Consider the following 25,749-nt stretch of genomic DNA (forward strand, 5'->3'; position numbering starts at 1 on the left):
TATTACATACCCAGAATTATGCTTCCTACGGCCAAACTGTATGTAAGACGGACCAAAGTGTACCACCTCTGAAACGGGACAAAACATCTTATTATCTCATCTATACGGTGGCATAGAGGTGACATTCACTCCTCTTTTTTCTATCTCGTGGCCTCGAGATAGAAAAAAAGGAGTGTAAATCTAAATAAAAGAGGAGTGCGATTTAAAAAAGAGTGGTGCAGTAAATACAGGAGGGGTGCATTAAACAAAAGAGGAGAGAATTTTAGCTTTCTCGAGGGAACGAGTTAGTCAGCTAATCAAAAATTGCGTAACATGTTTGCAAATATTCTGTACGCATAAATATAGCTGGCCAAAGCGAGCTTTTACTGTAAATGAATTAAATTCACTCACTTTCTGACAACAGTGATGATTACTTCCATTTATATAAAGATCACCATGGACGACCATATGAAACTAGAAGAATTCCGTTTCTGTCGACCATGATGCTCATAAGTCAAAGTTATATTGACATAACAAACAATTTGATCGGCTGACTAACTCGTGGCCACGAGTTAGCTAAGTCGTTCCTTCGAGATAGCTTACATTCTCTGCTCTGTTGAATACCGTTAGGGCCATCGTGGTTACAAATTAAAATCCAGAGGGCGACAATGCGATAGTGCGATAGTACGATGGCGACAATGCGATAGTACGATGGCGACAATGCGATTGTACGATGGCGATAATTAAAGGTAAACAATCTAAACGTAGTTAGTCGTGACGATTTTCTTAACTGTGATCTAGGTCGTGTCCCGACAGCTTCCCGACATTAGACATTAAAGCGTCTTGAATTAACTTTTTCTTTTAATAATCGTGCTATCTGCTGTTGTTATCTATTTTGCACTGTGTAGCGCCGTTAAATGTCGCATCGCCGTTATATGTCGCAGGCTACGAGATTTGTCGCAACGTTGACGATAAATGTCGCAAGGAACGATACATGTCGCAAATCCTTATGACGATATATGTCGCAACTTAAACGATTAATGTCGCAAAAACGATAACTGCCGATATATGTCGCAACATTAACGATAAATGTCGCTCACCTTTGTAAGTTATGTAATCAAAGTGCTGAAGGCACTGAATTTGTTCGCTGTGGTATAACCTTAGACGCAACTCAGTTTTCAAAATTATGTTATAGCTTTTAATATCGCAAGTTTGAAATGACCACAACCCATTTAAATTTATAAAGAGTGTGTCTTAAAGCACAGGTCGAGATGTGTGTGTTTTTTTCCAAATCATTGATGCAGCTAATAAGTGTGCACAGGCTAATCTTAGTTGACATGCATTAATCCCCGTTTTCCCTGAAAGCAGCCAATATGTACAGATTTCAATGATAAACACTAGACTGGCAAACGTTGTCTTACAAGCTGTTAAATACACACCATGTAGTGTACTAGTGAGAACAGGCAGATGATGTGGTTAGAGCAAACGCTTTAAGCATTGGTCGTCTGCTAAATTTACTGCAGTTATCCACACAGGCAGTCATGGGTTACGGTTCTTTCCGTAGCTAAGCCATACTGATTTGCAAAATTGCGTCTGCATTATTTGTAAGCTTTGCTCATAAATAAAAAAAATAAAATTTGAAGTAAAACTTTAAGGTTAGATCTAGATTACACGACAAGGTTCCACCAGAATGGTCAGTTTTTCGTTAGTATTGTCCGAAATGTTCAGTTGTGGTCAGTATTTTCCATAAATGTCAGTTGCGGTCAGTATTGTCCGTAATGGTCGGTTGTGGTCAATATTTACCCATCAATTTTTATAATTCTTGGCTCAAGTAGCCAGTTGATGATTTTCCTGTGCTAAATGGACTGCTGTCATCAAGATTGTCCAAGGTTGTAAGATGTGATAAAACTGTAACATATTACAGCAACACAAATTACGATAAATTGTATTGAATATTGTATATTAGTTACATGACTGTAGTACATGTATCATTTTCTTAGTTAATATATTACTATTTTGCAGACGCACTGGCATATGCCGTAGTTTGTACTGGAATACTGAAGAACTGTCTGAAGACTGATATGTTCTTTTTTATTTTTTCAATATCGTTGCCTTCAATTAATGCTTAACATATAGGTATCGGTATTCTAAGTCACTGACTCGCTGCACAGTATCAATCTAGTGAAAAATACCTCATCACCGTTTATCAGTGAACTTAGCCTTCTGTAAGTTATTTCCTTTACTTTCGTGAATATAAAAATATTTGGTGAGTAACAGTGTAAAAGATCATCCTCCGTGCTCAGTATTTTTGTTTTATTAGACTCCCGATCCTTTTGGAATTTGAACTCGTACTCGTCACGGAATTAAATCCTCTAGTAGAATTGCCATTCTTTCGTTTTGATCTTAATGTTTCATCTTGACCCTAGGAGCTTAAGGCACGGGTGTTTTGTGCAACAAGTTGTCTCCACATGGTAATCAGTTGTGTCAAGTTATTTTAAAATCGCAAATACATCATTAACAGTCCGGAAAAAAATACAGTGTGATAAGGGCATGCGTTTATATGCATGTACATACAGGAGCAGTGATAAATACTGTTAAATGTTCTATTAACTTTAGTAGGATTTTATGAATATTCATATTTGTTCAAATGCAATAAAAAAATGTGTTTTCTTTCCCACAGTATTTTTACCCAAAGAACATAATTATTTGAATAACATTTTGATGACCTTAAGTATTGCTGACTGATTAAAACTGATTAATTCAGACATTCATGTTTTCTATAAGGTTCCAATAAACATGGTAAATTTGTGGTTATTTTATTACATGTGCCGCATTTAAAGATACTATCGTAATAATATTGACATACACAGCGCCTAAAAGGCTACAAAATAGCTGAAATCCAAAAATATCGACATAAAAAACATATTATTAAACATCCCTTCGTAACAAACCCACCTATCCCGAACCCATTAACATGCCATAAAGTGAAGTACTTTGCGCAATTTGTGTTTTATAACCTGATATGTTCACTGACTAGTGAGGTTACAGAAAATATAGTTTACATTTATTCAACTCAAAGCCGACATTAACCGGATAAATAGGTTTCCCAAATCTAGAACACTTTCAAGATGTCTGGTAAAAGTGATACTATGTTATCATATTGATTAAAATAATGTCCCTGGTAGATTATAATCACTTGCAAAATAATGAAATGTGATATATATTAAAGTGTTAAAATTAATTGCTTATTTTACCTTGGTTCTTTTACCACGTTAAACTTTAAATCATGTGTATTCGTGCACTATCTTCTGTACTAATTGTCTCACGCGAAACGTTTGTTTTTCGAATATATCAAACTAAAGCTAATTTTACCGAAAGTAAGAACTTCAGGTATTAGCCCCGCGGTTCTAACCTCCGCGCGGAGATTTGACTGGTTCCGAGCATAGCTGTATATATCAAATCTTGCCGTTATAACCAGCCACGTGATGATAGCTGAGCCACGTGGTACACTAATTGCGTCTTACAGTATCAACGACCAACTAATTGTTTTTTTTTTACTTTTCTTTTAATTAAGGTATTTCTTTATAGTGAACCTAAACTTATACGCTATTTTCAAAATATTAAAGTAAATAATACTACTTTTCATAATGAAAACTTAAACAAAAAATCCTTCCAACTCTGGATGGATTTTCTTGTGATGGCAGTGAGTATCGCTAGTATCCGTGGGGAGTTAGCCATGGATCAGTAAACACTCGCTGGTAAAGAACTTGAGTTGTAACGATTATGTTCTGGTAGTGTACAAGCAAATAAAGGGCCTTAGTCCGGAAACTCTCGGTTGCTTCTTTTGGCCACTTAAATGGTCACTGTACGTTAAAAAAAAACTATGCAAACGCTTAATTGGATTAATGACCATGTGGACGTGACGAATTCAAATGGCGTGTGCCTATATCAGCTTTATATTTGTTTGTGTTCTCTTCGAGTACGTGTTCATCCATAGACCGGGAAAATTCTTAATTGGGACTAAGGCTTCTACAATTTGGTCGCTGTAAGTTACCATATAAATACTTGCGCTGTAAGCAAATTGGCTTAATGGTCTGTCACGTACACCAACGTTGCAGGGACTTGTGTTAGTCTTTAGTCCATGATCTCTCAGACTCATGGGCAATATGTACAGTAAACACTAGATAAAAATGTGTAGACGGATGACTTTTCACGTACAGTGACTTTGTTTCAATAACCAAACGACAATAACAAAATTACGTGTAGATGAGACAAGCAGCTTTCACGGTGATAAAGTCACGTGGCTGTCATGTGTTCTACTAGCACGTATAAGCTGATGGTTGGAAAACTCTTGTATGAAACTTTTGGCAACTGAAACATTGGCACTACAGGGATAATACACGTTTTCGAGGGCATGATCATCTGCGGGCGCTCGAAAAATCCGTTCCTGCCCGAGTGCGCAGCAAGAGGTCAGGAACGGATTTTGAGAGCGTCCGCAGATGATCATGTCCGAGAAAATGTGTATTTTTGTGTGTATAATTGTATTATTGCAAAACAAATCACACATACCAAAATAAATTAAAATAACATTGCAAAAAAATATGTCATGTTCATTCGACATCGACAAAATTATTCGATTATTTCATATGACGTCATGCAGTTCAAGGTTGTGTTTTACATATGCCTCACTCGGTCATCATCAGAAATGACGAGGCTTTACCTTCGGATAGGCAGTTTTCGATTTAAAATGTGTTAAAACAGTGGATTAATGCAAATTTGAAATGCAGCCGCGCAAAGTAAGAAATGAGGAACTATTTTGGAATTTTCTGGTTGTGACGGATAAAAATATCGTCAGAATAAGTAATTGTTTTCATAGATGTTTCTTTCGTACAGGTCTATCTTATTTCGTTCCAACTAAATTTTCTTAAAATTAATACTGGCTTTTACTGCCAACATATTGTCACTGAAGTATACAAGCATACAGCAGGAACGTTGAAGGTACATAAACACTTACATTTACAGCATAGTCTTTTGAAAGTGTTGAGTAAATAACCTTAACTTCATTGACGTTCCCAATTAAATAAAGCTGTTTTCAAGAGAGTGCAGATGGTATAATTTGATTGGAGTGGATTTAAATATTCATTGCCTTTATCCCTGCATGCATGAGAAAATGGTGCTTATTTAGTTCCCCATTTATGCTTGGATAGTCGTCGTAGGCTGGTGTTATTAACAAAGTTAAGGTAAGTAACTGCGCGTGGACCAGTTTATGGATATGAAAAACACAAAGCAGGGAATCGCCTTGTTAATACACGATTTCTCCCGTTCAAGCCCTCCTTTTGCCAAGTTTCTGCACCCCGCCAGAGGGCATTATAGATACATTTTATGCAATAATAAACGTTAAAATAAAAAAAAGGAACTTTTACGTGCATTAATGGTCACGTGCATGTGACGAATTCAGACGGAACGTCACTATCAGCGTGGTGGTTGTTGAGTTTTCTACAAGAATCTGATAGTCAATTGTTCGAGAAAAATCTTGATTTGGACTTGATTTGGCTGCTGAGCTATGGGCGCAGGACATTGAACAAAATAATAAAAGCGACAAAGTGACTGTTTACTACATACATTGGATTTGTGACCTGTATCTAAATATTTTAAAAGTGGTATTTTAGCAAAATATGGTGAATCGACCGAATAAGTTGTTATTTTTTTACGATTTAAAGAGACATGCTTCAATAACGGTATATTACCTCAATCGGATACATTGGTAACTTCACTTACATACAAGCGTCACGCTTCCATACAAAGCTGATTTGCGTTTCCATGTGTGTGGCGCTCTAGAAAGCTAAATGTACATGAAAATCCACCTATCAAACAAAATATAAGACAACGTCTAAGTGCAGCGCCAGTTATAACACAATACAATCAAATTGACGTGCAATAAAAGTGGAATGAAGAACCAAAAATGGTAAAGCCTGTTCAATACTTTTACAAGGTTGATGAGACAAAATACCACCAGTATTGCGATTCGGAATAAGTGGCTTGATTCGGAATACCTGACGCCACCCGAGATGCAATTACTACATTGGCTAACGTTTAATTTCTTTGTAAAACGAGTATTGTACGTTCTAAAAAAACTCGGATTTTGTAAATTAAGTAGTTAATATTTCTATAAATAGCGCATGGTAACGATTTTACAATACGTGTATTATTACCCATGCGTTTTTTTCACGCATAAATAATCGAACAAAAAAATCATAGACTTTATATCTATATATATAGCACAAGATTGGTAGTAATTTTCTTTCTTTTATTAAGCAAAATATATTGTATACAAGATTTAAAAAAAAAATCCTGGTAAGCTAAATATTGCGACTTGCTTTGAACATTAAATTTGGTGAAAACTCATAACAATAATATTTTTCCTCAAGATATAAAAATAATTTTCAATGCATGAGCAACCCTGAATATTAAAATGACACTACATAAAATTTAAGGGTTAACTTAATATATGCAAGTAAAATATGTAAATTCTCTCGCAACCCTGGGCATTAGACTTAATGGAAATTTATTAAAATGCTAACTAAAACTGACCATTGTGATGGAAGTCGGCCCAAAGAACCTCGTCGGGTAATCTTACCTTAAAGTTTTAGTTATCCCCACGCTTTTTGAAAAAAAGGTGGGGATATTGTGGTGATCTCCGCCGTCCGTCCGTCCGTCCGTCCGTCCGTCCGTCTGTCCGTCCGTCCTGGCCACTATCTCCTCCTACACTAAAAGCACTAGAACCTTGAAATTTACACACATGGTAGCTATGAGCATATGTGCGACCCGGCACTATTTGGAATTTTGATCTGACCCCTGGGTCAAAAGTTATAGGGGTTGGGGTGGGGCCGCGTCAGAAATTATCACTCATTTTTTTAGGTTATTTTACATTTACTTCTTTATTTCTACACCGATTCACTTCAAATTGATACTGGACCTCACCTATGACAATACGGTCAATCTCAACCATGCATGGCCCCATTCCCAACCCTGGGGCGCCCCGCCCACATAGGCCACACCCACCAAAAATTTCCATTTACTATAATTTTTTCATTTCTACACGGATTCACTTCAAATTGATACTGAACTTTTGTTATGACATTAGGGTCAATCTCAACTATGCATGGCCCCAATCCCAACCCTGGGGCGCCCGCCCACATAGGCCACACCCACCAAAAAATTCCATTTACTATAATTTTTTCATTTCTACACGGATTCACTTCAAATTGATACTGAACTTCTCTTATGACATTAGGGTCAATCTCAACTATGCATGGCCCCATAACCAACCCTGGGGCCCCGCCCACATAGACCACACCCACCCAAAATTGCCTTTACTATAATTTCTTCATTTCTATACCGATTCACTTCAAATTGATATTGAACTTCTCTTATGACAATACAGTCAATCTCAACTATGCATGGCCCCATTACCAACCCTGGGGCGCCCCGCCCACATAGACCACACCCACCCAAAATTGCCTTTTACTATAATTTCTTCATTTCTACACCGATTCACTTCAAATTGATACTGAACCTCTCTTATGACAATACGGTCAATCTCAACTATGCATGGCACAATTACCAACCCTGGGGCGCCCTGCCCACATATGTCACACCCACCCAAAATTGCCTTTTACTATAACTTCTTCATTTCTACACCAATTCACTTCTAATTGATGATGAACTTCTCTTATGACAATACGGTCAATCTCAGCTATGCATGGCCCCATTACCAACCCTGGGGCACACCTAGGTCAAACATTCGGCGTGGGGATACGCGTCGGCCTCTGCCGCGCCATTTCTAGTTATTTTTACTTCAACTTTTCATGTTTAACATGACTTACAAAGGTGTGCGACATTTAACGTTAAGGTTGCGACATATATCGGCAGTTGAAATGTTTGCGACATTCATCGTTAAAGTTGCGACATATATCGTCATTAGGATTTCCGACATGTATCGTTCCTTGCGACATTTATCGTCAATATTGCGACAAATCTCGTAGCCTGCGACATATAACGGCGATGCGACATTTAACGGCGCTACACACTGCTATAAAGATTGATTTAACAACGGTAAAGCTGCCACAATTTAGCAGTGATGTATACGTTTTTTCAATTTTGCCTAACTTAGATTTAAATGAGACACTGACGGAAATATTGTTTGCTACGCAAAACCCCTACCTGCTTTTCGCGGGGATATAAGTATGTCACATAGATTAATGTTGCTCAATGATGAAGATGTAACTATGTTAATGTGGTTGAATGGGTGTCAATGCGAAAATAAATTAAATTTGTATGCGACAGAACAGGAATGTATCGATTGCATTCCAGTAGCTTGGTAAAATTCGAAAGTAATGACGTTTTAAATTGTTTATTGCAAATGCTTCACTAGGTCTTGATGTCAACACTTGCGTTTGTAGAATAACAAGATACCAGCACAAACACATTCAAAATTAAACTGTCAATGCGATCGTGTTAATCGCTTAAAACATCATTTTATACCAATAGGAAAGAAATTGATTTTCGCTGATCAGTTGTGCATCAAATGTTTCATCAGTGGAAGATTTTATGCTGCAAAACAAATGCATCATTCATCATTCGAACTACATTTGAAATTTAATTGCAATTTAATCAGGTGTTAAGATGAAAAATGTAGTCGTTTAATGACTTATGCATTCCGCAGCATCGTTAATGCTAATAGCACATTCCGATTCATAATTTAAATAGTCGATGATTTGACAAACGCAACTTTAAACCAACGTTAAACCGTGGGACAGACCTTAAACGAATAGTCGGTTAAAGACAATATAGAGCAATGCGTTATTTAATGACAGCATACGTAGGTTAGGCGACAACTGTAATGTTGTTGGCATAAGCAAAGAAAACTAGATACATGTGTATGCTCGTTTATATATCGCTGTAATGCTGGTATTATTTCGCTACTTCTCAGCATGAGGATCTGACCAAAGCGATGATAATTGTGTTTTTTGATGATATTGAACATAATAAATGACAAAGATGTATTTGAACCTCCATTGTGAAAAGAAGTTTAATACGTGCGTAAAATGACGTCACAGAGTAGCCTGTGCAGTCCGCAAAGGCTTATCAAGGAAGACACTTTCCGCCTTTATGAGATTTTCGCTTAGAAGAGACTTCCTTTAGACTAAAAATTAGGAATGGGACCGAATATCCGAATATTCGAAAATCGGCCGAATATTCGAATCCAAAATTCATATTCGAATATTCTATTTTTATGCAAATATACTTCCAAAAAGTTATGAGTACATGTGCAAAGTCGCAGTTTTGGTTTCCATTATAAGTCATTGCTTTGATAACAGCTTCCATCAATGAACGAGATGATAATTGGCAGACGGGATGGTATAAGGAGAGGGACTAATCGTCGATTTACTATCAATTCATAGTTATGCAATATGTACAAACTGTTTTCTGAAAATCAGTCGAAAATGAAAGTAAATTTATGTAAAGCATTTACGTATGTTGATAAACATTAAAAAAAAATGTGTTTTGACAGGTTTTTTAACCTCAGCGGTCAATTGTATAAACAGTGGTTAATATTAACTTTAGTTACTTGATTAACGCAGTTATTTACATGGTTATGTTACCGCAAGATAATTGTATTTGTATAAACGATGGTTACTTCGTTGTAACCTTACCATTGAACTTTGTTAACTTACCACAGTAAAATTACCAACAATGCAACCCTGAAAATGACGTCGTTTTCGCGGAATTTTTCAGATGAACATTGTCCAATATGGCCTCTTACTCTGTCACAAAAGAAATAAGCGAAAAACGGGCTAAACCCTTTAGTGACCGAGAGGTGGACGTTTTTAAGAACTTAATGAAAGAAAATCTTCATAAACTCAAAGCAAACCAAAGCGGCCACTCGTTACCTAATAACTAATGGACACCATGCTCGTTGTAGTCAGAAACTTGGTATAAGACATTATTTAAAGCCCCATTAACACTCAAAATCAACGAATATTTCATAAAATATTTCGTAAAATAAAGTTGACCCATACACAATCATTGTTCCTTAAAGCAATAGCCAAAATGTGAACATGGTACCTTTTTGCACCAATGGGGTGATGGTCTGGTAACATAGATTTAACAAAATATATTTACATTCTTACATAGTTGATAAGTCTACTTATTGCTTTGTTCACTAAGCCTGCTGTACCTTATGCATATTGAAAAGTACAGAAAACAAAACATTGTTAAAGCTTTGTAAATGGTGATGTTTTCTCGCGATTGGTTAACCTTTAATCTTAAATGCAGTCTAACAGAGCTGTCTACGCCTAACATACCGGTAATGTTGCACTCGAGAAGTAGAAGTTGGTTGTCAATAGGGGGCAATAAGGGATTATATATATAGCGATGGTAACTTTTAGCCAGACTGAGACAAAGCTTGAATAGCGAATTTTATTGTGAATTTAAAGAACGTTTTAACGACTAACTGGACAAATTGTCTCATATCGGGACGCTGGAACAATCACCAAACTGGCGGGACTGTCCCGTCGAGAAATGGCATATTTCGTTATCCATATATGCAAATCAATGATTATCTAATCAGAATTTAGTTTCTCAAATCTAAACCAATTAAATCGTTCTTAAAAGGTTCTTTATACCAGAAAAAAATAGCGAAACCAAAAGCATACATATTATGGAACTTAATCCAGATCAATTATAAGTATTGAAATAAAATAGAAGTACGGCTATGTGCTTTCCTGAAATATCTTACATCTAATGAAACTAAACAGTATTTATTTTAAAAAGAGCATAATAATCAATGATCTTATTTTTTTTTACTCGATCCTGTTTTTCAAAGCTGCACATAAGATACGATTTATAGTGGCATTTGTGGCAATCAGGAATAGTTTGCTCCGGACGGTCATAAATTCGGACATTTTAATATAAGGTTTAAAAATCGAATATTCGATAATATTCGAATAATGACAAACGAATATTCGAATATCAGTAGCAGTGGTAGCAGTGGTAGTAGTGGTAGTAGTGATAGTAGTGGTAGTAGTGGTAGTAGTGGTAGTAGTGGTACTAGTGGTAGTAGTGGTAGTAGTGGTAGTAGTGGTAGTAGTGGTAGTAGTGGTAATAGTGGTAGTAGTGGTAGTAGTGGTAGTAGTGGAAGTAGTGGTAGTTGTGGTAGTAGTAGTAGAAGTAGTAGTAGTAGTAGTAGTAGTAGTAGTAGTAGTAGTAGTGGTAGTAGTAGTAGTAGTAGTAGTAGTTGTAGTAGTAGTAGTAGTAGTAGTAGTAGTAGTAGTAGTAGTAGTAGTAGTAGTAGTAGTAGTAGTAGTAGTAGTAGTAGCAGTAGTAGAAGTAGTAGTAGAAAACTAAAAAAACGACAAGAACATCGCAAAATAAAAATAAGAGTTAAACGTATACAATAATTTCACACCATGCACACTCACCTCTCGGCCTCTGATACCGGCCGCGGCCACTATGGCAGCTATGGAGATTAGGACGCACGTGTAAGCGGTGGCGGCGAACGAGATGTCCGCAGTGACGGACGTCCGGTACTCGCCGTAATATGCGTTGCCAAAGTTGCCACGAAATGCTGTGAACCACGGCATGCTGTAAATGGAAAGAGTGAGATAGAGACATAATACATCCGGCCAGAATTGTTTAGTTTTAAATATGTTACGTTTAAAATAACTGGGCGCCTTCCTTTAGAAAGATCATGTATTTGAGTCGGATGTTGATTCATCAACTGTTAGTGTTGAGCATAGAAATTGTTTACAAGATACAACGGCTTCAGCCTCAACTCGCTCCGCGTGTCTTGAGTATAGATCATTATAATCATGGAATACAAACAAAAATGTTGTTTTATTAATTGTCTTTATTGAATTGCTTGTCAGCCCAATCGTCCAAATATATTTAACTCATACGAAGGTGTACGATTGCATCATGTTTTAGTAGCATGTGCCATTAACTATATTACATTGTTTTTATAGGATGGTGGCGGTGACGATGATGATAATGATGAATAAAATTAACCCACATGTCTAAACAACTATGGTAAAGATATAAAAATATTTCGCCCATGTTAAAGATAATTGATAAGCTAATACTAACTAATGAATATCTCAATCCTAAAAAAACACTTTATAATAGATTTGTTTTTATATATTTATAAAAAACGACCATGGCCTCATTTTTCATAGTACGTATGCATATATTTATGTTATAATTGATCCAAATCTTTATTGCAAACATAGCTTCTTTTCCTGTATATTCGACCACTTAAGAGTGAAATCGACTTTTTCTACTGAATGAAAAGATTTTCAGCACAAGTGAGACATTTAATTAAACATTTTATATCTTCCCCACAAATGTATGGCAAAATAATTTACAACGCAGGTATTTCCTCAGTAACAGGCCAATTCTATGTGCGCACCCTAGCAACCTAATTTGTCTTTCCTATCAATCTGTTCAGTCATCATTTTTATAGGAAAACATAAAACTTTGTAAGTAATTTGGACATAAGTCAATAAATAAATATACATATAGACTAATAAACACAAAATTACTGTTTAAACATATATATTTTCAAAATTATTGGTATTTACACAGCATGTGTAGCTGATTTTACTTTATTTCTACCTAAATTTAATTTTTCCCTTTTTTTCAAAATTCACATGTTTTTAACCAAATTACAACATCTATGTTATAGATTGTTTTAAATAAGCATAACTAACTTAAGTTTTATCAGAAATATGTCATAATTACCAAAATAAGGGGGTGGATGAATCTATAGGAATGGATGAAACAATAGAAAAGAAGGATATATAATTGTCATTTTTTAGTTTAATATCATCTTACCCATGTGTGCTATTTCCATCAACTGTTATGCTGTTATTCACCTTAATGTTGGTGACAACATGATTCATTTCAAAGTTTATCGCTGAACGAAATTCAAACACTAAATACACGTTTTTCTTCACAATAGTACTCTATGCTCTAGCAATTTTACTAGCGTTGATATTTTAAAATCCATAGATAGCACCACTCACATAGAATTCAGATTTACTTTTGCCGTCGACATACATGTTTATTACCAATTATTAATATTAGCAATATTTCTGATTGACAAATGCAAGTATAATATATCAGAATTATCATATTTCCTATAATAGCATATTATAAATAAACAATTAAACCGTCTCCCCTACACGTCACTATAATTACACACAATTTATCATATACACTCTCAGCTTGTCATATAACCATACATAGACGTGACTGCCATTTTGCATATCTTTACACATATTATTCAACGAATACTATTTTCTTGAGACCTATTTAAAAAAAAATCATAGCACAGTTAAGACTGTTTTCAAATTGCTGATTGAGCACAGTTCGACAGGGCAATGCCGTGTGTTTCTTTTCCGTCAATGCGCGTTACTCAGCGTTTATCACGTAACGTAATGGGGACGTCAGTTAACAAGCTGTTTAAGTGTTGATGTAGCACAGTAATACAAGCCTCTCCATACAAACGTTTTGTGAAACAACTTTTTTCAAATGAGCCCATTTGTGTATCATGCCGAGCGTCATTTATGTTCAGTAACGTTTCAGACGTTTCCGTTAAAGTACTGGATTTTTATTATATTTTCTTTCCTGAATTCCGGTCGTTAAATACTAACTATTTTCTACAAGGCGGCTTTTAGGATTAAAATGTAAGGCTATAGTTTATGATGTTGTATTTTCTTCATTGTGAAAATTGAAATGAAAAGTGATTTCTTAAAGCGATAAAATATATATAGTAATACGTGTTAAGGCTGTGATTGTTTGACTTATTTTATGAGGGAAGTTTGAGTCCAAATATGTCTCTATTTTAGGCAATCTGGACTTATATCAAAGCGCGTGGCCAGTTAATTGTACGTATTACAGTACGATATCCGATGTAACCTCAAGTACAACACGTGTTTTGCTGTACGATATCCGATGTAACCTCAAGTACAACACGCGTTTTGCTGTACGATATCCGATGTAACCTCAAGTACAACACGTGTTTTGCTGTACGATATCCGATGTAACCTCAAGTACAACACGCGTTTTGCTGTACGATATCCGATGTAACCTCAAGTACAACACGTGTTTTGCTGTACGATATCCGATGTAACCTCAAGTACAACACGTGTTTTGCTGAATAGACAATAGCCCCCAAGGAAGCCAGTTTGATGTAAATTAACGAAACGTGTTAAATTTGTGTTGAGAGCGATACAAATAAGCACGATCGCCCCTCTCAAAACACTTGATGTAATCTACGAACATACTTTAAAAGTGGTTTCTTGATTACTTTTTTTAATACAATGACACATCAAACTTTATTTACTGCAAGAAATGAAAACAGGCTTCGGGCACCGCGAAATGGTGAGTACATTTCGATTATTAGTTCATATTAAGTATTATAATGCATGTAGCTCGTTAAACTCAATTTACACAGTCACTTACATGTGCATTTAACGTGTCCCAATTACAGGTTAAACTTATAAATATAACATTAATTAACGCGTACGCTGTTCCAGGTATTTATAATTGTTTTTTTTTTATGTTTTATGATTTGTCATTGTATTAACTAATGAAAACTATATCTCATAGAGCAATCAAATATATAATAAATTATTTTTTTTTAAAGTTTTATGTATGTCAAAGGCTAACGCTGCGATTTCATTAAAAGCAAGATTCGTTGTAAGTTATGTTTCCTTTAGTTCGTTCTGTTCGATTGCTAATAGTAGTAGACATTTTAGCTTTAACAAGTTACATATTACAAGTTGAAAGTTATGTTTTCTTTCGTTCGTTGCTAATAGTATTAATTTTAGCTTTGACAAGTTACACATATATAAGCCTTTACTAAATGAAAGAAATGTGTCAAAATTCAGCTACGAATATATTGATGCCCAAGTGCAGATTATTAAATGGTTTTTTTCAGCAATAATAAATACGTAGTCATACTAAATGTATATGCCTTTGGAATTATGAAACAATCATTCGTATCAGGCAGTTAATTACATGGGCTATGAATACAGATGGACGCAATAAGTTTAATATAAATGTACACCGAACTGACTTCGTACAACTACATCGGGAATGGGCAATGTATCAGTATTAAAATGCATACGTGTGCCATTTGTCGTAAAGACACCTTAAAAAGGTCAAGGCCGTTGGCCGGTCAGTAGTATCACTTTAGACCCCCTCATTCACTGTATGTGGCATAGATGTTGTTTATTTATGTCCAACAAGTAAATGAACTTGCTCTGTATTTGAATTTTAGTCTTGAAATGGATCCCGTGATCTCGATTTGTTTAACACATAATGTATTAATGAGGTTTGATCCAGAAAGTTTGAATTTTTATATGCCAAAGCTTGCGCGACAAGCCTCAATTTACTAAGAACGATGTTTTATATCAATGTTTAAGCCGCGTCATTCTAAAATCGTCATATGCCGTGTCCACATAGTCAAGTCAGGAGTAACCCTATCTGCTACAACATCACGCAAGGGTTATTTGTATCATTGGCGGACGAGGTAGCTTCTGACCAGACTGCGCGACAACGCAGGCTTATCTGAAGCTGCAAAGGCGCTTGCTACATAACACTATTTTTCGCATGGCGCTCCGCAATTGTATTTCTCTAAGTCTGTATGTTTTAATGCTTGTTAAAGTAAATACTAGTACGAAGTACAGGGTCCAATAAAAGCGACAATAAACCGCAGTATTGAAGGATTTCGACACATGGTGGTGGAGAAAATTAGCATTCATGCTTAAGCGGGCTGTCGTATAAACTAAATTCGAAATTTAAAATGTGTAAATGAATCACGAAATCATCAATACATCACATTGACAGTTTCCTCTTGCACGTGGCATTAATCATTTATGGATGTGCGTTGGAGTTAAAATAAGGAACGTTGATGAAGAAATACAGCCACAAAATTACACTGTGTGCAAATTAAAGTAAAACTCCTACAAAGCGCTTCGACAACAGAAGATATGTTATACTGAAAGCATCGGCTCTATCGTTTATGACAGTGAACTGTTGCAACTGTGCGTCATTGTCTCACATTACAACAAGAAATATACACAACATGAAACTTCAGCTGCACGAGCAAAGGTACTCCTGAATAAAAGTTTTAAGTCCTACCTCTTTACTTTTGTAGGCATTGGTTATGCAATAATTTGTACGGCCATTCTCTCCCATATCTCTGATGCAAGAGGGGACGTTGACGCTGTTTAGCATACGTAAATGCATTAGGTATTAGCAAACCAGATTATTCAGGGAATTGGAAGAAGGTTAACCAAAAGCCGTGTTATGTCTGAAGTACTTTTCAAAACTGTCAAAAGTCATAACAAAAAAAAAAGGAACAAAACAAAACGAATACAATTTGTTACACCATTTTAACTTTTTAATTAAAGATTTAAACGTATGTAAAAAGTGTGCCAATTAAATACTTTTTTCGATTCGCATGATATAAATCTACACAACCGACCATTCAAAATTATCAAACATTAAATAAGCTTTGATGTATCATACAAACACTATGGTTCTTTGACGTTTATAGAAGCAGAAGAAAATGTGCAATGACCATGACAAAAAAACGTGCACGTATTATCACAATAAATCATAGTAAAATTGATGACCGATTTAACTGTGGAATGAAAACATGCGCATTATGTGGTTTCAAGGTCAACAGTTTTGCACCCAGAAAGCAGACGGGTCACTGGGTTCGCAAAGTATTACAAGGTATGCAGATAAGCGACAGACTCACGCTTTGTTTTGGTTGCATAGGCATCCAGACATGCGTACGTCTTGTAATTTCGGCGACGCAAAAATAAAGTTTAAAGTTACATTACAAGTAATGCAGCTGATTTACAATGTAAAGATAAAAAATGTATGTTACATAAATTAAAAAACACACAATAATTCTGGAAGCTAGAGTAAATCGTCATTCATTGGCCTTTTACCTAGATGATATGCTGACATCGAAATAAAAAATACCGAAATGTTGCACAATCAATATTCAAATTAATGTAAAAAACAACAACGCATTTATGCATTTTTCCAAATATATGAAGAAACTGACGGACAAATAGTTTTTTGGATGTTGGTACCTCTACCATTCTTATTCATGTTTACTGTGAATTTTGCTTCTTGTATGCAATATGCAATAGATGCATGCATTATATATTTTAACTTAAATGTTGTATATTAAAATTGAAAGTTTATTGCATAATAGTTATCTCTATGTCAACACCGTTGACCGCTTAGGAGATAAACGCAATACCTATAATAGGAATGTCAACTTTACTGGCAGTGAAAATATTGGAAATAAAGCTACTAAATTCAGATAAATGGCTCAGCTAATACTGTCTTACCAGTGTATTTGTTATTACTTGGAGAGGTTTGATTAAAATTCAGTTAATGTTTGTCTATGGGCAAAAAAAAATCTTCAATAAATAACCGCCACAATATTCCGTACAAAAGATTGGCATTAAAGTCAATACATGATAGGTCAACCATTAATCTATATCAAATGTCTTGTAAGACTGCAATAAAAGGGGCTTTTACCTAAAATTCCGTTAATGATTGTCTTTGGGTAAACATAAATATTCAATAAATAACCGCCACGATCTTCCGTACATAAGATTGGCATTAAAATCAATACATGATAGGTCAACCATTAATCTATTTCAAATGTCTTGTAAAGACTGCAATATAAGGGGTGTTTACCTACTATATTTAAAGCTGCAAAAATTGTGTACTGTTTCCGTTATCTTAAATAATTTGATCCTTCTTCAAATTGGTAACGTCTGTAATGCCAGTACTTAATGCATTCAAAGTTGCATATACTACAAATAAAGGCATACAGCTATTTTGTTAGTGTTTATATTCAAAATAATCGGATATCTTTTAACAGAACGGATCCCTGAAATTTCAGATAACCGCTGAACGATATTAATGTTGTATGATGTAAAGATTATTTGACCATCAATCCAAACAAATAGCTAGTGCGGACAGGTTAATTTAAGTTGCAAAAACAGCAAAAGCCTTTGTTGTTGAATTTTACATTTACACTTCCATATGTATGCATGCAAATGACATGTAAATCTCTTCTTTAACAGTATGACATCAAATTTCCCGCGAGCCGACGCTTTTTGCTGTTTTGAGAAGGCAAAATGTGGTGTGTCATATTGTTTACGGATACGTGCGTTTGTGCATGATTGTTCTTTTCCGAGTAAACGTTAGCCTTATAACATGCTCGATATTTGCGATGGATAACCGTAAAGGATTGTTTGATATTGAAATATTGCGACATCGAAAAATCAAGTTCGATTCCCGATAACAACGGCGAAGGATCATTGCGAACATTTAAGGATAAATTGGCAATAGGGAACGTTGCATGGTAGGGCTAAGAAATCCTGCCTTGTTTGTAAGCATTTGGATTGACGTTATCATTTCGCTGCATTCGTGCAGGCGTTAATTAATTCTCCTAAAGGGGCAAATTGATCGCTTATACGGTTTAAATTCTAAAAAAGATGATATTTCCTTTTTTATTTATAAAACGAATGTTTATACTTGAAAATATTGAATTTGCATTATGCTTTTAAGTACATTCATCCGCGCGTATCAATGACGCAATCAAAACAATATGGTATCCATTTGAATTTATAAAAATTGAGCGAATGCGTGACATTCATTTGTAGAAATTGAAGATCCAATACAACGTCATTTTAATCAAAACTACGCTGAATGTAAAAAGTATAAGCTATGTGTATCACATGCTATACCCTGTTTCCGATGTAATACAACAATTACATATATTTTTTAATTATATACCTGTTTAATGCTTTTAACAAAATACAGGTTGTATCAATCGTTGAAATAAAAAATCCCGTATTACGCTACTCGCTGTTTCCGATTCCGTATTGCCATACTAGCCGGACTACTTTCTTCGATCCATTTAATGACGTCACATAGCGCGCACCGAAAATAGGAAACCCCCATATTACGCAATATATTACGTAGTACATCGTGTGACGTCATTTATATGACGAAATACAATAGTTTCATTTAAACTCTCTGGAATTTAAATACAGTCGGGCGTGGTGTTTTTTTAACAGTTAACTATTTGTTTAAAACAAACGAATGCAGAACGTTTTTCAGAGTGTGTGTTTATCATGCATCAATATAAATTTCGATAGGAATACAATAAGATAGTGTGGTTTAAAATAAGTTTCGATAGAGACATGGAAGAATAGAAGTGGAAGTGCATATCGTTTCAACGCTTTTGTTATAAACATCGAATCATATCAACTTAGTTGTTACATGTATAAACATTGGATTAACGATGTCATTAAGGTAAGCGTGTCGGAACCCTGTGTTTTCCCGGTTCAAATGTTTACACGGTAATTTACATAAACTGTATTCATACGCGTTTTACTATGGCGTACCGTTGAAGTTATTGTTTTGTCAGTTTTGTTAAAGCAAAAATACAATTGTTAACTGTTTTCGTTAGTTGTGTATATAATAAAAGGAATATTACCCTAGTCAATTGTTCCAAGAGTTTGTTTTCAGTCTCGTGTCTTGTGTTATTTCGCATCACACTCGAGGCTCCGCTTCTCGTGTGATACGTCATCACACAAGCCACTCGACTGAATACAAACTCTTGGAACAATTGACTAGCGTAATATTCCGTATATATTACACATGTGTAATAAACCATTTAAAAGCGTTTTCATTGGCTTAGTTTTCGTTTATTGACCAATCGCATTTATTTATTTTGCTGAAATGACGTTGCAACGTCAAATGACATCACGAAATTTAAACAACATTCGGGATTTATCATTATGTTTGCGTAAATATTTATTTAATTTGCTCATATCAAAGCATTTGATAAAAAGATCTGACACTCGTTGTCATATTATACCATATTTTATTTAACTCGTCCAGAAAATTCGTTAGTAAGCTCGCCAAAGGCTCGCTTACTAACAAAATTCCTGAACTCGTTTAATAAAATATGGTATGATATGGCAACTTGTGCCAGATCCTATATTTATCATGAGCATTCTTCAGTATAAAGAAGCCTAAAGTGAGGAAGCGCATCAATTGGGCTGAACATTTGCAACCACAACTAAAACAAAGAGTTCAATAACGATAGTTATTTATAGTGGTTGAAATAAGCACCGAAATCAGAGGTGCTCTGAGAAAACTGGGCATAATGCATGTGCGTAAAGTGTCGTCCCAGATTAGCCTGTGCAGTCCGCACATGCTAATCAGGGACGACACTTTCCGCCTTTATGAAATTTTTCGTTTAAATGAAGTCTCTTCTTAGCAAAAATCCAATTTAGGCGGAAAGTGTCGTCCCTGATTAGCCTGTGCGGACTGCACAGGCTAATCTGGGACGACACTTTACGCACATGCATTATGCCAAGTTTTCTCAGACTCAAATATAAACAAAGTGAACTTCAGGTTTACCAACAATAGAAGAAAAATGAGTTATTTTATATATGGCAAGGAATAAAATGCCAAAAAACGAGGTACAAACCAAATGTTCACAAGACACACACGTACACAACATACTAAAAAACTAAAAAACTAACAAGACTGGGGTCACCATGGTCATGTCAAAGCAATACAGGTTTAAGACGGTTTTAAGGAGTTCCAAACATCACACTTTGCCAAGAATTATTCATTAAAAATTTAAGTGTTAAAAAACTAACCTCACAACATTACAATTCAAATGTAATAGATTCAAATATAATACACTTTAGTTACCATTTAACGGCTCGATGGTTATAAACAGACCAGACCACCAGAACCTTATCTAAGGTACGAGGAAATGAAACCGTAATTAACTTAATTTCGTCTTCATAATAAAGTTTTAGAGACATGTCAACATATAGTTTAACATGAAGATTATCGTTGCACAATTTAGGAAAAAGCCGCAATCAGGTTGTAAAATGCCAAATTACAACGCTAAATTACGTTGGTCTCTCTTTAGCAACATCCATTAGCCGGTAATTGAAATTTTCCGATTGACATCGTCTGGTCTTAGCACTTTTGAAAATGATTATTTGACAATATGATTAATAAATGTCTCAAATAATGTTCGTTAGAAATTAAGTAAAACAAAAATAGCCTCGTTCTGAGAAAACTGGGCTTAACTCACGAGCGTAAAGTGTCATCCCAGATTAACCTGTGCAGTCCGCATAGGCTAATCAGGGACGACACTTTCCGCCTTTACTTGTTTTTCGGTAAGGAGAGACTTCCTTGAAATTAAAAATACCATAAAAGCGGAAAGTGTCGTCCCTGATTAGCCTGTGTAGACTGCACAGGCTAATCTGGGACGACACTTTACGCACATACATTAAGCCCAGTTTTCTCAGAACGCGGCACAAATGTTTTTGCTTGAAAACTGCATACCAGAATGATGCGTTTTTGACGATTTTGCTAGAGGGCGCTTGAGTACACACAATAGTCCTGGGATGGTATTTCATAAACATCTTAAGTCATTTCTTAAATTACTTACGACACTCTCTACGTCGATGGGCGACCAGTGCGCGATTAGGGGCACGACGGGGGAGAATTTAGCATTCTTTCGTGGCATGTGAATGGCTTTACGAATTGTAAAAAAGTAACCCTTCCTATGTGAATATTTTGTGTACTGATGATATATGCTTTTTGTATGAAACTTTGACGAATAGTAGTAGTGATATTGACTAGAGTGGATACATATCTTTTAACTTCTTTAGAAAATTCCAGAATAGAAAATCTCGCAGAAATAGTGGTGGCATTGCAATATACATAAAAGAAGAAGTAGCTAAAGGTATTGTTATTGTAAAAAATCATTATGACACAATTATCTGGTTAAAACTGGACCACACATTTTTTAATATATCAGATGAGTTGTATATTTGTGCAACGTATATATGGGGGCAAGAGTCTCCCGTATATAACACATTCAATGTAGATTTGTTTGAATTATTAGAAAACGATATCTCTTATTTTTCCGTTTTTGTTGCTGGCGATCTCAATAGTAGAGTTAGTAATAAATGCGATTATATTGTGCATGATAAAATCAATACTGTTAATGATGATATCGATTACTATCCAGATATTGCCTCTGTTAGGGCCTCAGTAGATAATGTTCTTAATAACCATGGTGTGAAATTACTTGATTTATGTAAATCCACATGCCTACGTATTGTTAATGGTAGAGTTGGTAATAGTTTTTTTTTATTCATATAACGGTACTAGTGTCATTGATTACTTATTGACAAACGAATACAACTTTTCATCTATAGCAGATTTTACCGTGCACGATTTTAACGTATTTAGTGATCACGCCCCGTTACAGTTTACTTTATTATGTAACAATGCATCGACTCAGTATCAGTCTTACACCGATGTCAAATATAAATGGAATGATGAATTATGTGGGCCATATCGCTCAAGGATTATTTGTATGTTACCTGTTTTTAACAATATTGTACAACATATTGATTATTCACGTAGAACGTCAATTAATGAAGTTTTGATTAGATTTACTGAAACTATTCGCAGTGTTGCGGACCCATTATTTTCAAAAACATCTGTGTATTAAACAGATCCTAGTTTTCATGTTAATAGCTGTATCAAGAATGCAGAATGGTTTGATCACGAGTGCGACGATGCACAAAAATTGTACCACGACGCTTTACGTATTTTTAACTCAAGTAAAACAGATACAAACAGAGAACATTTATGTACACGTAAAAAGTATTATAAAGACTTAATCCGGAAGACGAAAGCATGATGCTATAGGCAAAAGATGTTAAAGATTGAACATTTAAAAAAACAAAAACCGAGAGACTTATGGCGTTGTTTCAAATATAAAAATAATGTGTTATCAAATAAAATATCATTAGAAGAATTTACAATGTTTTTAAAAACCTCAGTAGCAATATGTCTGATTTTTGTAATAATGAAGCTGAAGAATTTTGTTTAAATAATGATTTTAATTTGGAAAATTGTACATTCCCAGAACTTGACGTTCCTATATCTGTTGAGGAAGTTCGCAATGCGATTAAACATTTAAAACGCAATAAATCATCGGGTAGTGATTGTATTTTGAATGAATATTTTCTTAAATGTAGCGATATTTTGTCCGCACATTTGTGTGATATGTTTAACGGTATTTTTGTATCGGGCTTTTTTCCCGATAAAAGGACAGAAGGAATTATAATCCCTTTGCATAAAGAAGGTGATGTAAATGATGTTAATAACTATAGAGGGATTACTCTAGTGAGTTGTTTTTCAAAATTATTTACCACGATTTTAAACAAACGTATTGAATCTTTTTGCAATGAGAATACCATTATTTCGGATGCACAGTTCGGATTTAGGAAAGGATATTTAACTGTTGATGCTATTTATATATTGATGTCGATTGTACACAATTATTTAAATGAAAATAAACGTCTATATGTTATATACGTCGATATGTTGAAATGTTTTGATAGCATATACCGTAATGCATTATGGTTGAAAATGTTTAAGTCGGGTATTCAAGGCAAATTGCTTAGAATTGTGAAGGATGTGTATGCAAAAGTTAAGTCACGTGTTAAATCATGTTCATGTTATTCTGATTATTTTAGTTTTGCGGCTGGACTGAGGCAGGGGGAGGTAATGTCGCCGATTTTGTTTTCTTTATTTGTCGAAGACCTTGAACTTTTCTTACAAGATAATATTAACTCTTGATTGAGAATAGAAGATATTGTGTTGATTTTACTATTATTTGCTGACGACATGGCTATTGTAGGCAAGTCACCTGCTGAAGTCCAATCCCATCTAGATAAATTATATTTATACTAAACAAAACAGAACATAATTTTATTACACATAAACTTTACAGTTTCTAGTGTTAAACAAAAACAATAATACAAAATACATGAATATAGTAAGTGGATTTAGCAGAAATGTTATATAATAGTTATGAATGAACTTAACAGATGCTTAAACAAAACTCGTTTTAAATCACATGTTAACAGTGTATATTGCTACATATGAATGCTTTTTACTACTTTTGTAATCATTAAGGTAAAACATTAATTGTAATTTGAAGGAGCATAGAATATAACAGTGCGCATCCAAACCACGTACAATTAAGTAGCAACGGCACAATTACAAATTATAGTTGAACTTGTATCATAATACATCGGCATAGTCTATAATCAGTAAAATATAAAAATAATTTTAATTTCGAAATATAGCTATAATTATACTTTCGAAGGAGCACACATTATACATTCGAATCACACTCACAAAATCAGGTATCGAAACTGTACCGGATAATACATGGAGCTTTTTAGAGCCAATGTTTACAATCATCAAAGTTAAAGAATTTAATGACAAACTCCAATACATGCCAAATTCTGTGAAAAAGGTCCCTTTAAAATGAAAAGTGAAAGCAAGAAATACATTTCGAGTTCGCATTATTTTGCAAAGACAAACAATGTATTGCACGTCCTTAATAAAGCATTATTAAACACTCGAAGTCTTTTGTAAGGGAGCGGTTGTCCTTTGTATAATTTACTTTGTAAGTTATTAGTACACACGCATAGTTGGGATTCAAATGGAACTTATACGTTTAACGATAAAGAACAAATATGCGGCAGTGCGTAGTTAAAGTACAAAAACTATCAACTATATAACGGGTTCATTTTATTACGTTCATATACAGAGCAATACTTTATTAGTGCTGAGTGGCATAAACCATTAATCGGTATTTTGGAGTTTATAGTGCGTTTCGAAAATTCTCGAATAGTTCCACAAATAATATTGAATGAACTTCTCAGAGGGAGTATAGAGCTCAATGACGTACAATCAAAACATATCTAAGGTTGCATTCGTCAATTTCAGTGACAACGATATTTTCTCTTCCCTGTTTGCTTTTTTTCTGTGTTGTCAATGATTAACAGGTGTACAAAGAACATAAGTGTAGACAAATAAACTAGTTTGAATACAAATTAAAAGTATTCATAATTTACTCGCTGCAACGATTTGGAAGCTCTGTAACAATAGATATATCTCTGACAAATAATCAAATAGTTTCTTGCCGGCGTCAATGTTAAAAAAAATGTATAATATATGTATGAAATACAATCAATACCATTTATTTTAAGTTATTAATTAAAACAAAGTCTATAAGCAACTTGGTACGTAATATCAGGTTGCACAACACCGATCAACCTCGGAGAATAATGTAACTGGTTTGCATAACAAGAAATTGAAAATACGTATAGAAATAAAAGCTCAACGAAAAATATCAGAAAACTTAGACATGTGTAATCATTTAAATAAATCGTCAACAATGAGAAGTCACCTTTGAATAAATCATCCTATTTTACCTTTTATTGATAGCAAACTATTATAATTTTGCCTAAAGTCATTTGAAACAAGAGCACCGCATAACGTGTGCCACGCTCTGCTGCGAAAGCTTATCAGATTTTTTTTGGATTTTTTTAGAGGTCACAGTGACCTTGACCTTTGACCTAGTGACCCAAAAATGGGTGTGGTGTGTAGAACTCATCAAGGTGCAGCTACATATGAAGTTTAAATGGTGTAGGTGGAAGCACTTTTATGTTAGAAGCAATGTTCAAAACCTTAACAAAATGTTATGGTTTTAGCGGACGACGACGGACACGGACACGACGAGCTGGCTAT

The 25,749-nt window shown here is 34.8% G+C and overlaps 1 protein-coding gene across 4 annotated transcripts in view; it reads right to left on the minus strand.

Annotated features, from left to right (window-relative positions):
- Positions 1 to 25,749, minus strand: part of LOC127860906 (dual oxidase maturation factor 1-like) — a 53,247-nt gene that overhangs the window by 26,588 nt on the left and 910 nt on the right. For 3 of the 4 annotated variants that reach the window (XM_052399215.1, XM_052399218.1, XM_052399216.1), the window contains exons 2-3: positions 11,463 to 11,625; positions 11 to 68 (exon numbers count right to left, since the gene is read on the minus strand). In XM_052399215.1, coding sequence (XP_052255175.1) covers positions 11 to 68; positions 11,463 to 11,625 — 221 coding nt within the window. Of the gene's footprint in view, positions 1 to 10; positions 69 to 11,462; positions 11,626 to 16,188; positions 16,251 to 25,749 lie in introns of those variants that run through there. The other variant, XM_052399217.1, reaches the window with a different exon arrangement.

This window comes from Dreissena polymorpha, chromosome 15 (genome assembly GCF_020536995.1).
Source record: "Dreissena polymorpha isolate Duluth1 chromosome 15, UMN_Dpol_1.0, whole genome shotgun sequence".
Taxonomy (NCBI): domain Eukaryota; kingdom Metazoa; phylum Mollusca; class Bivalvia; order Myida; family Dreissenidae; genus Dreissena; species Dreissena polymorpha.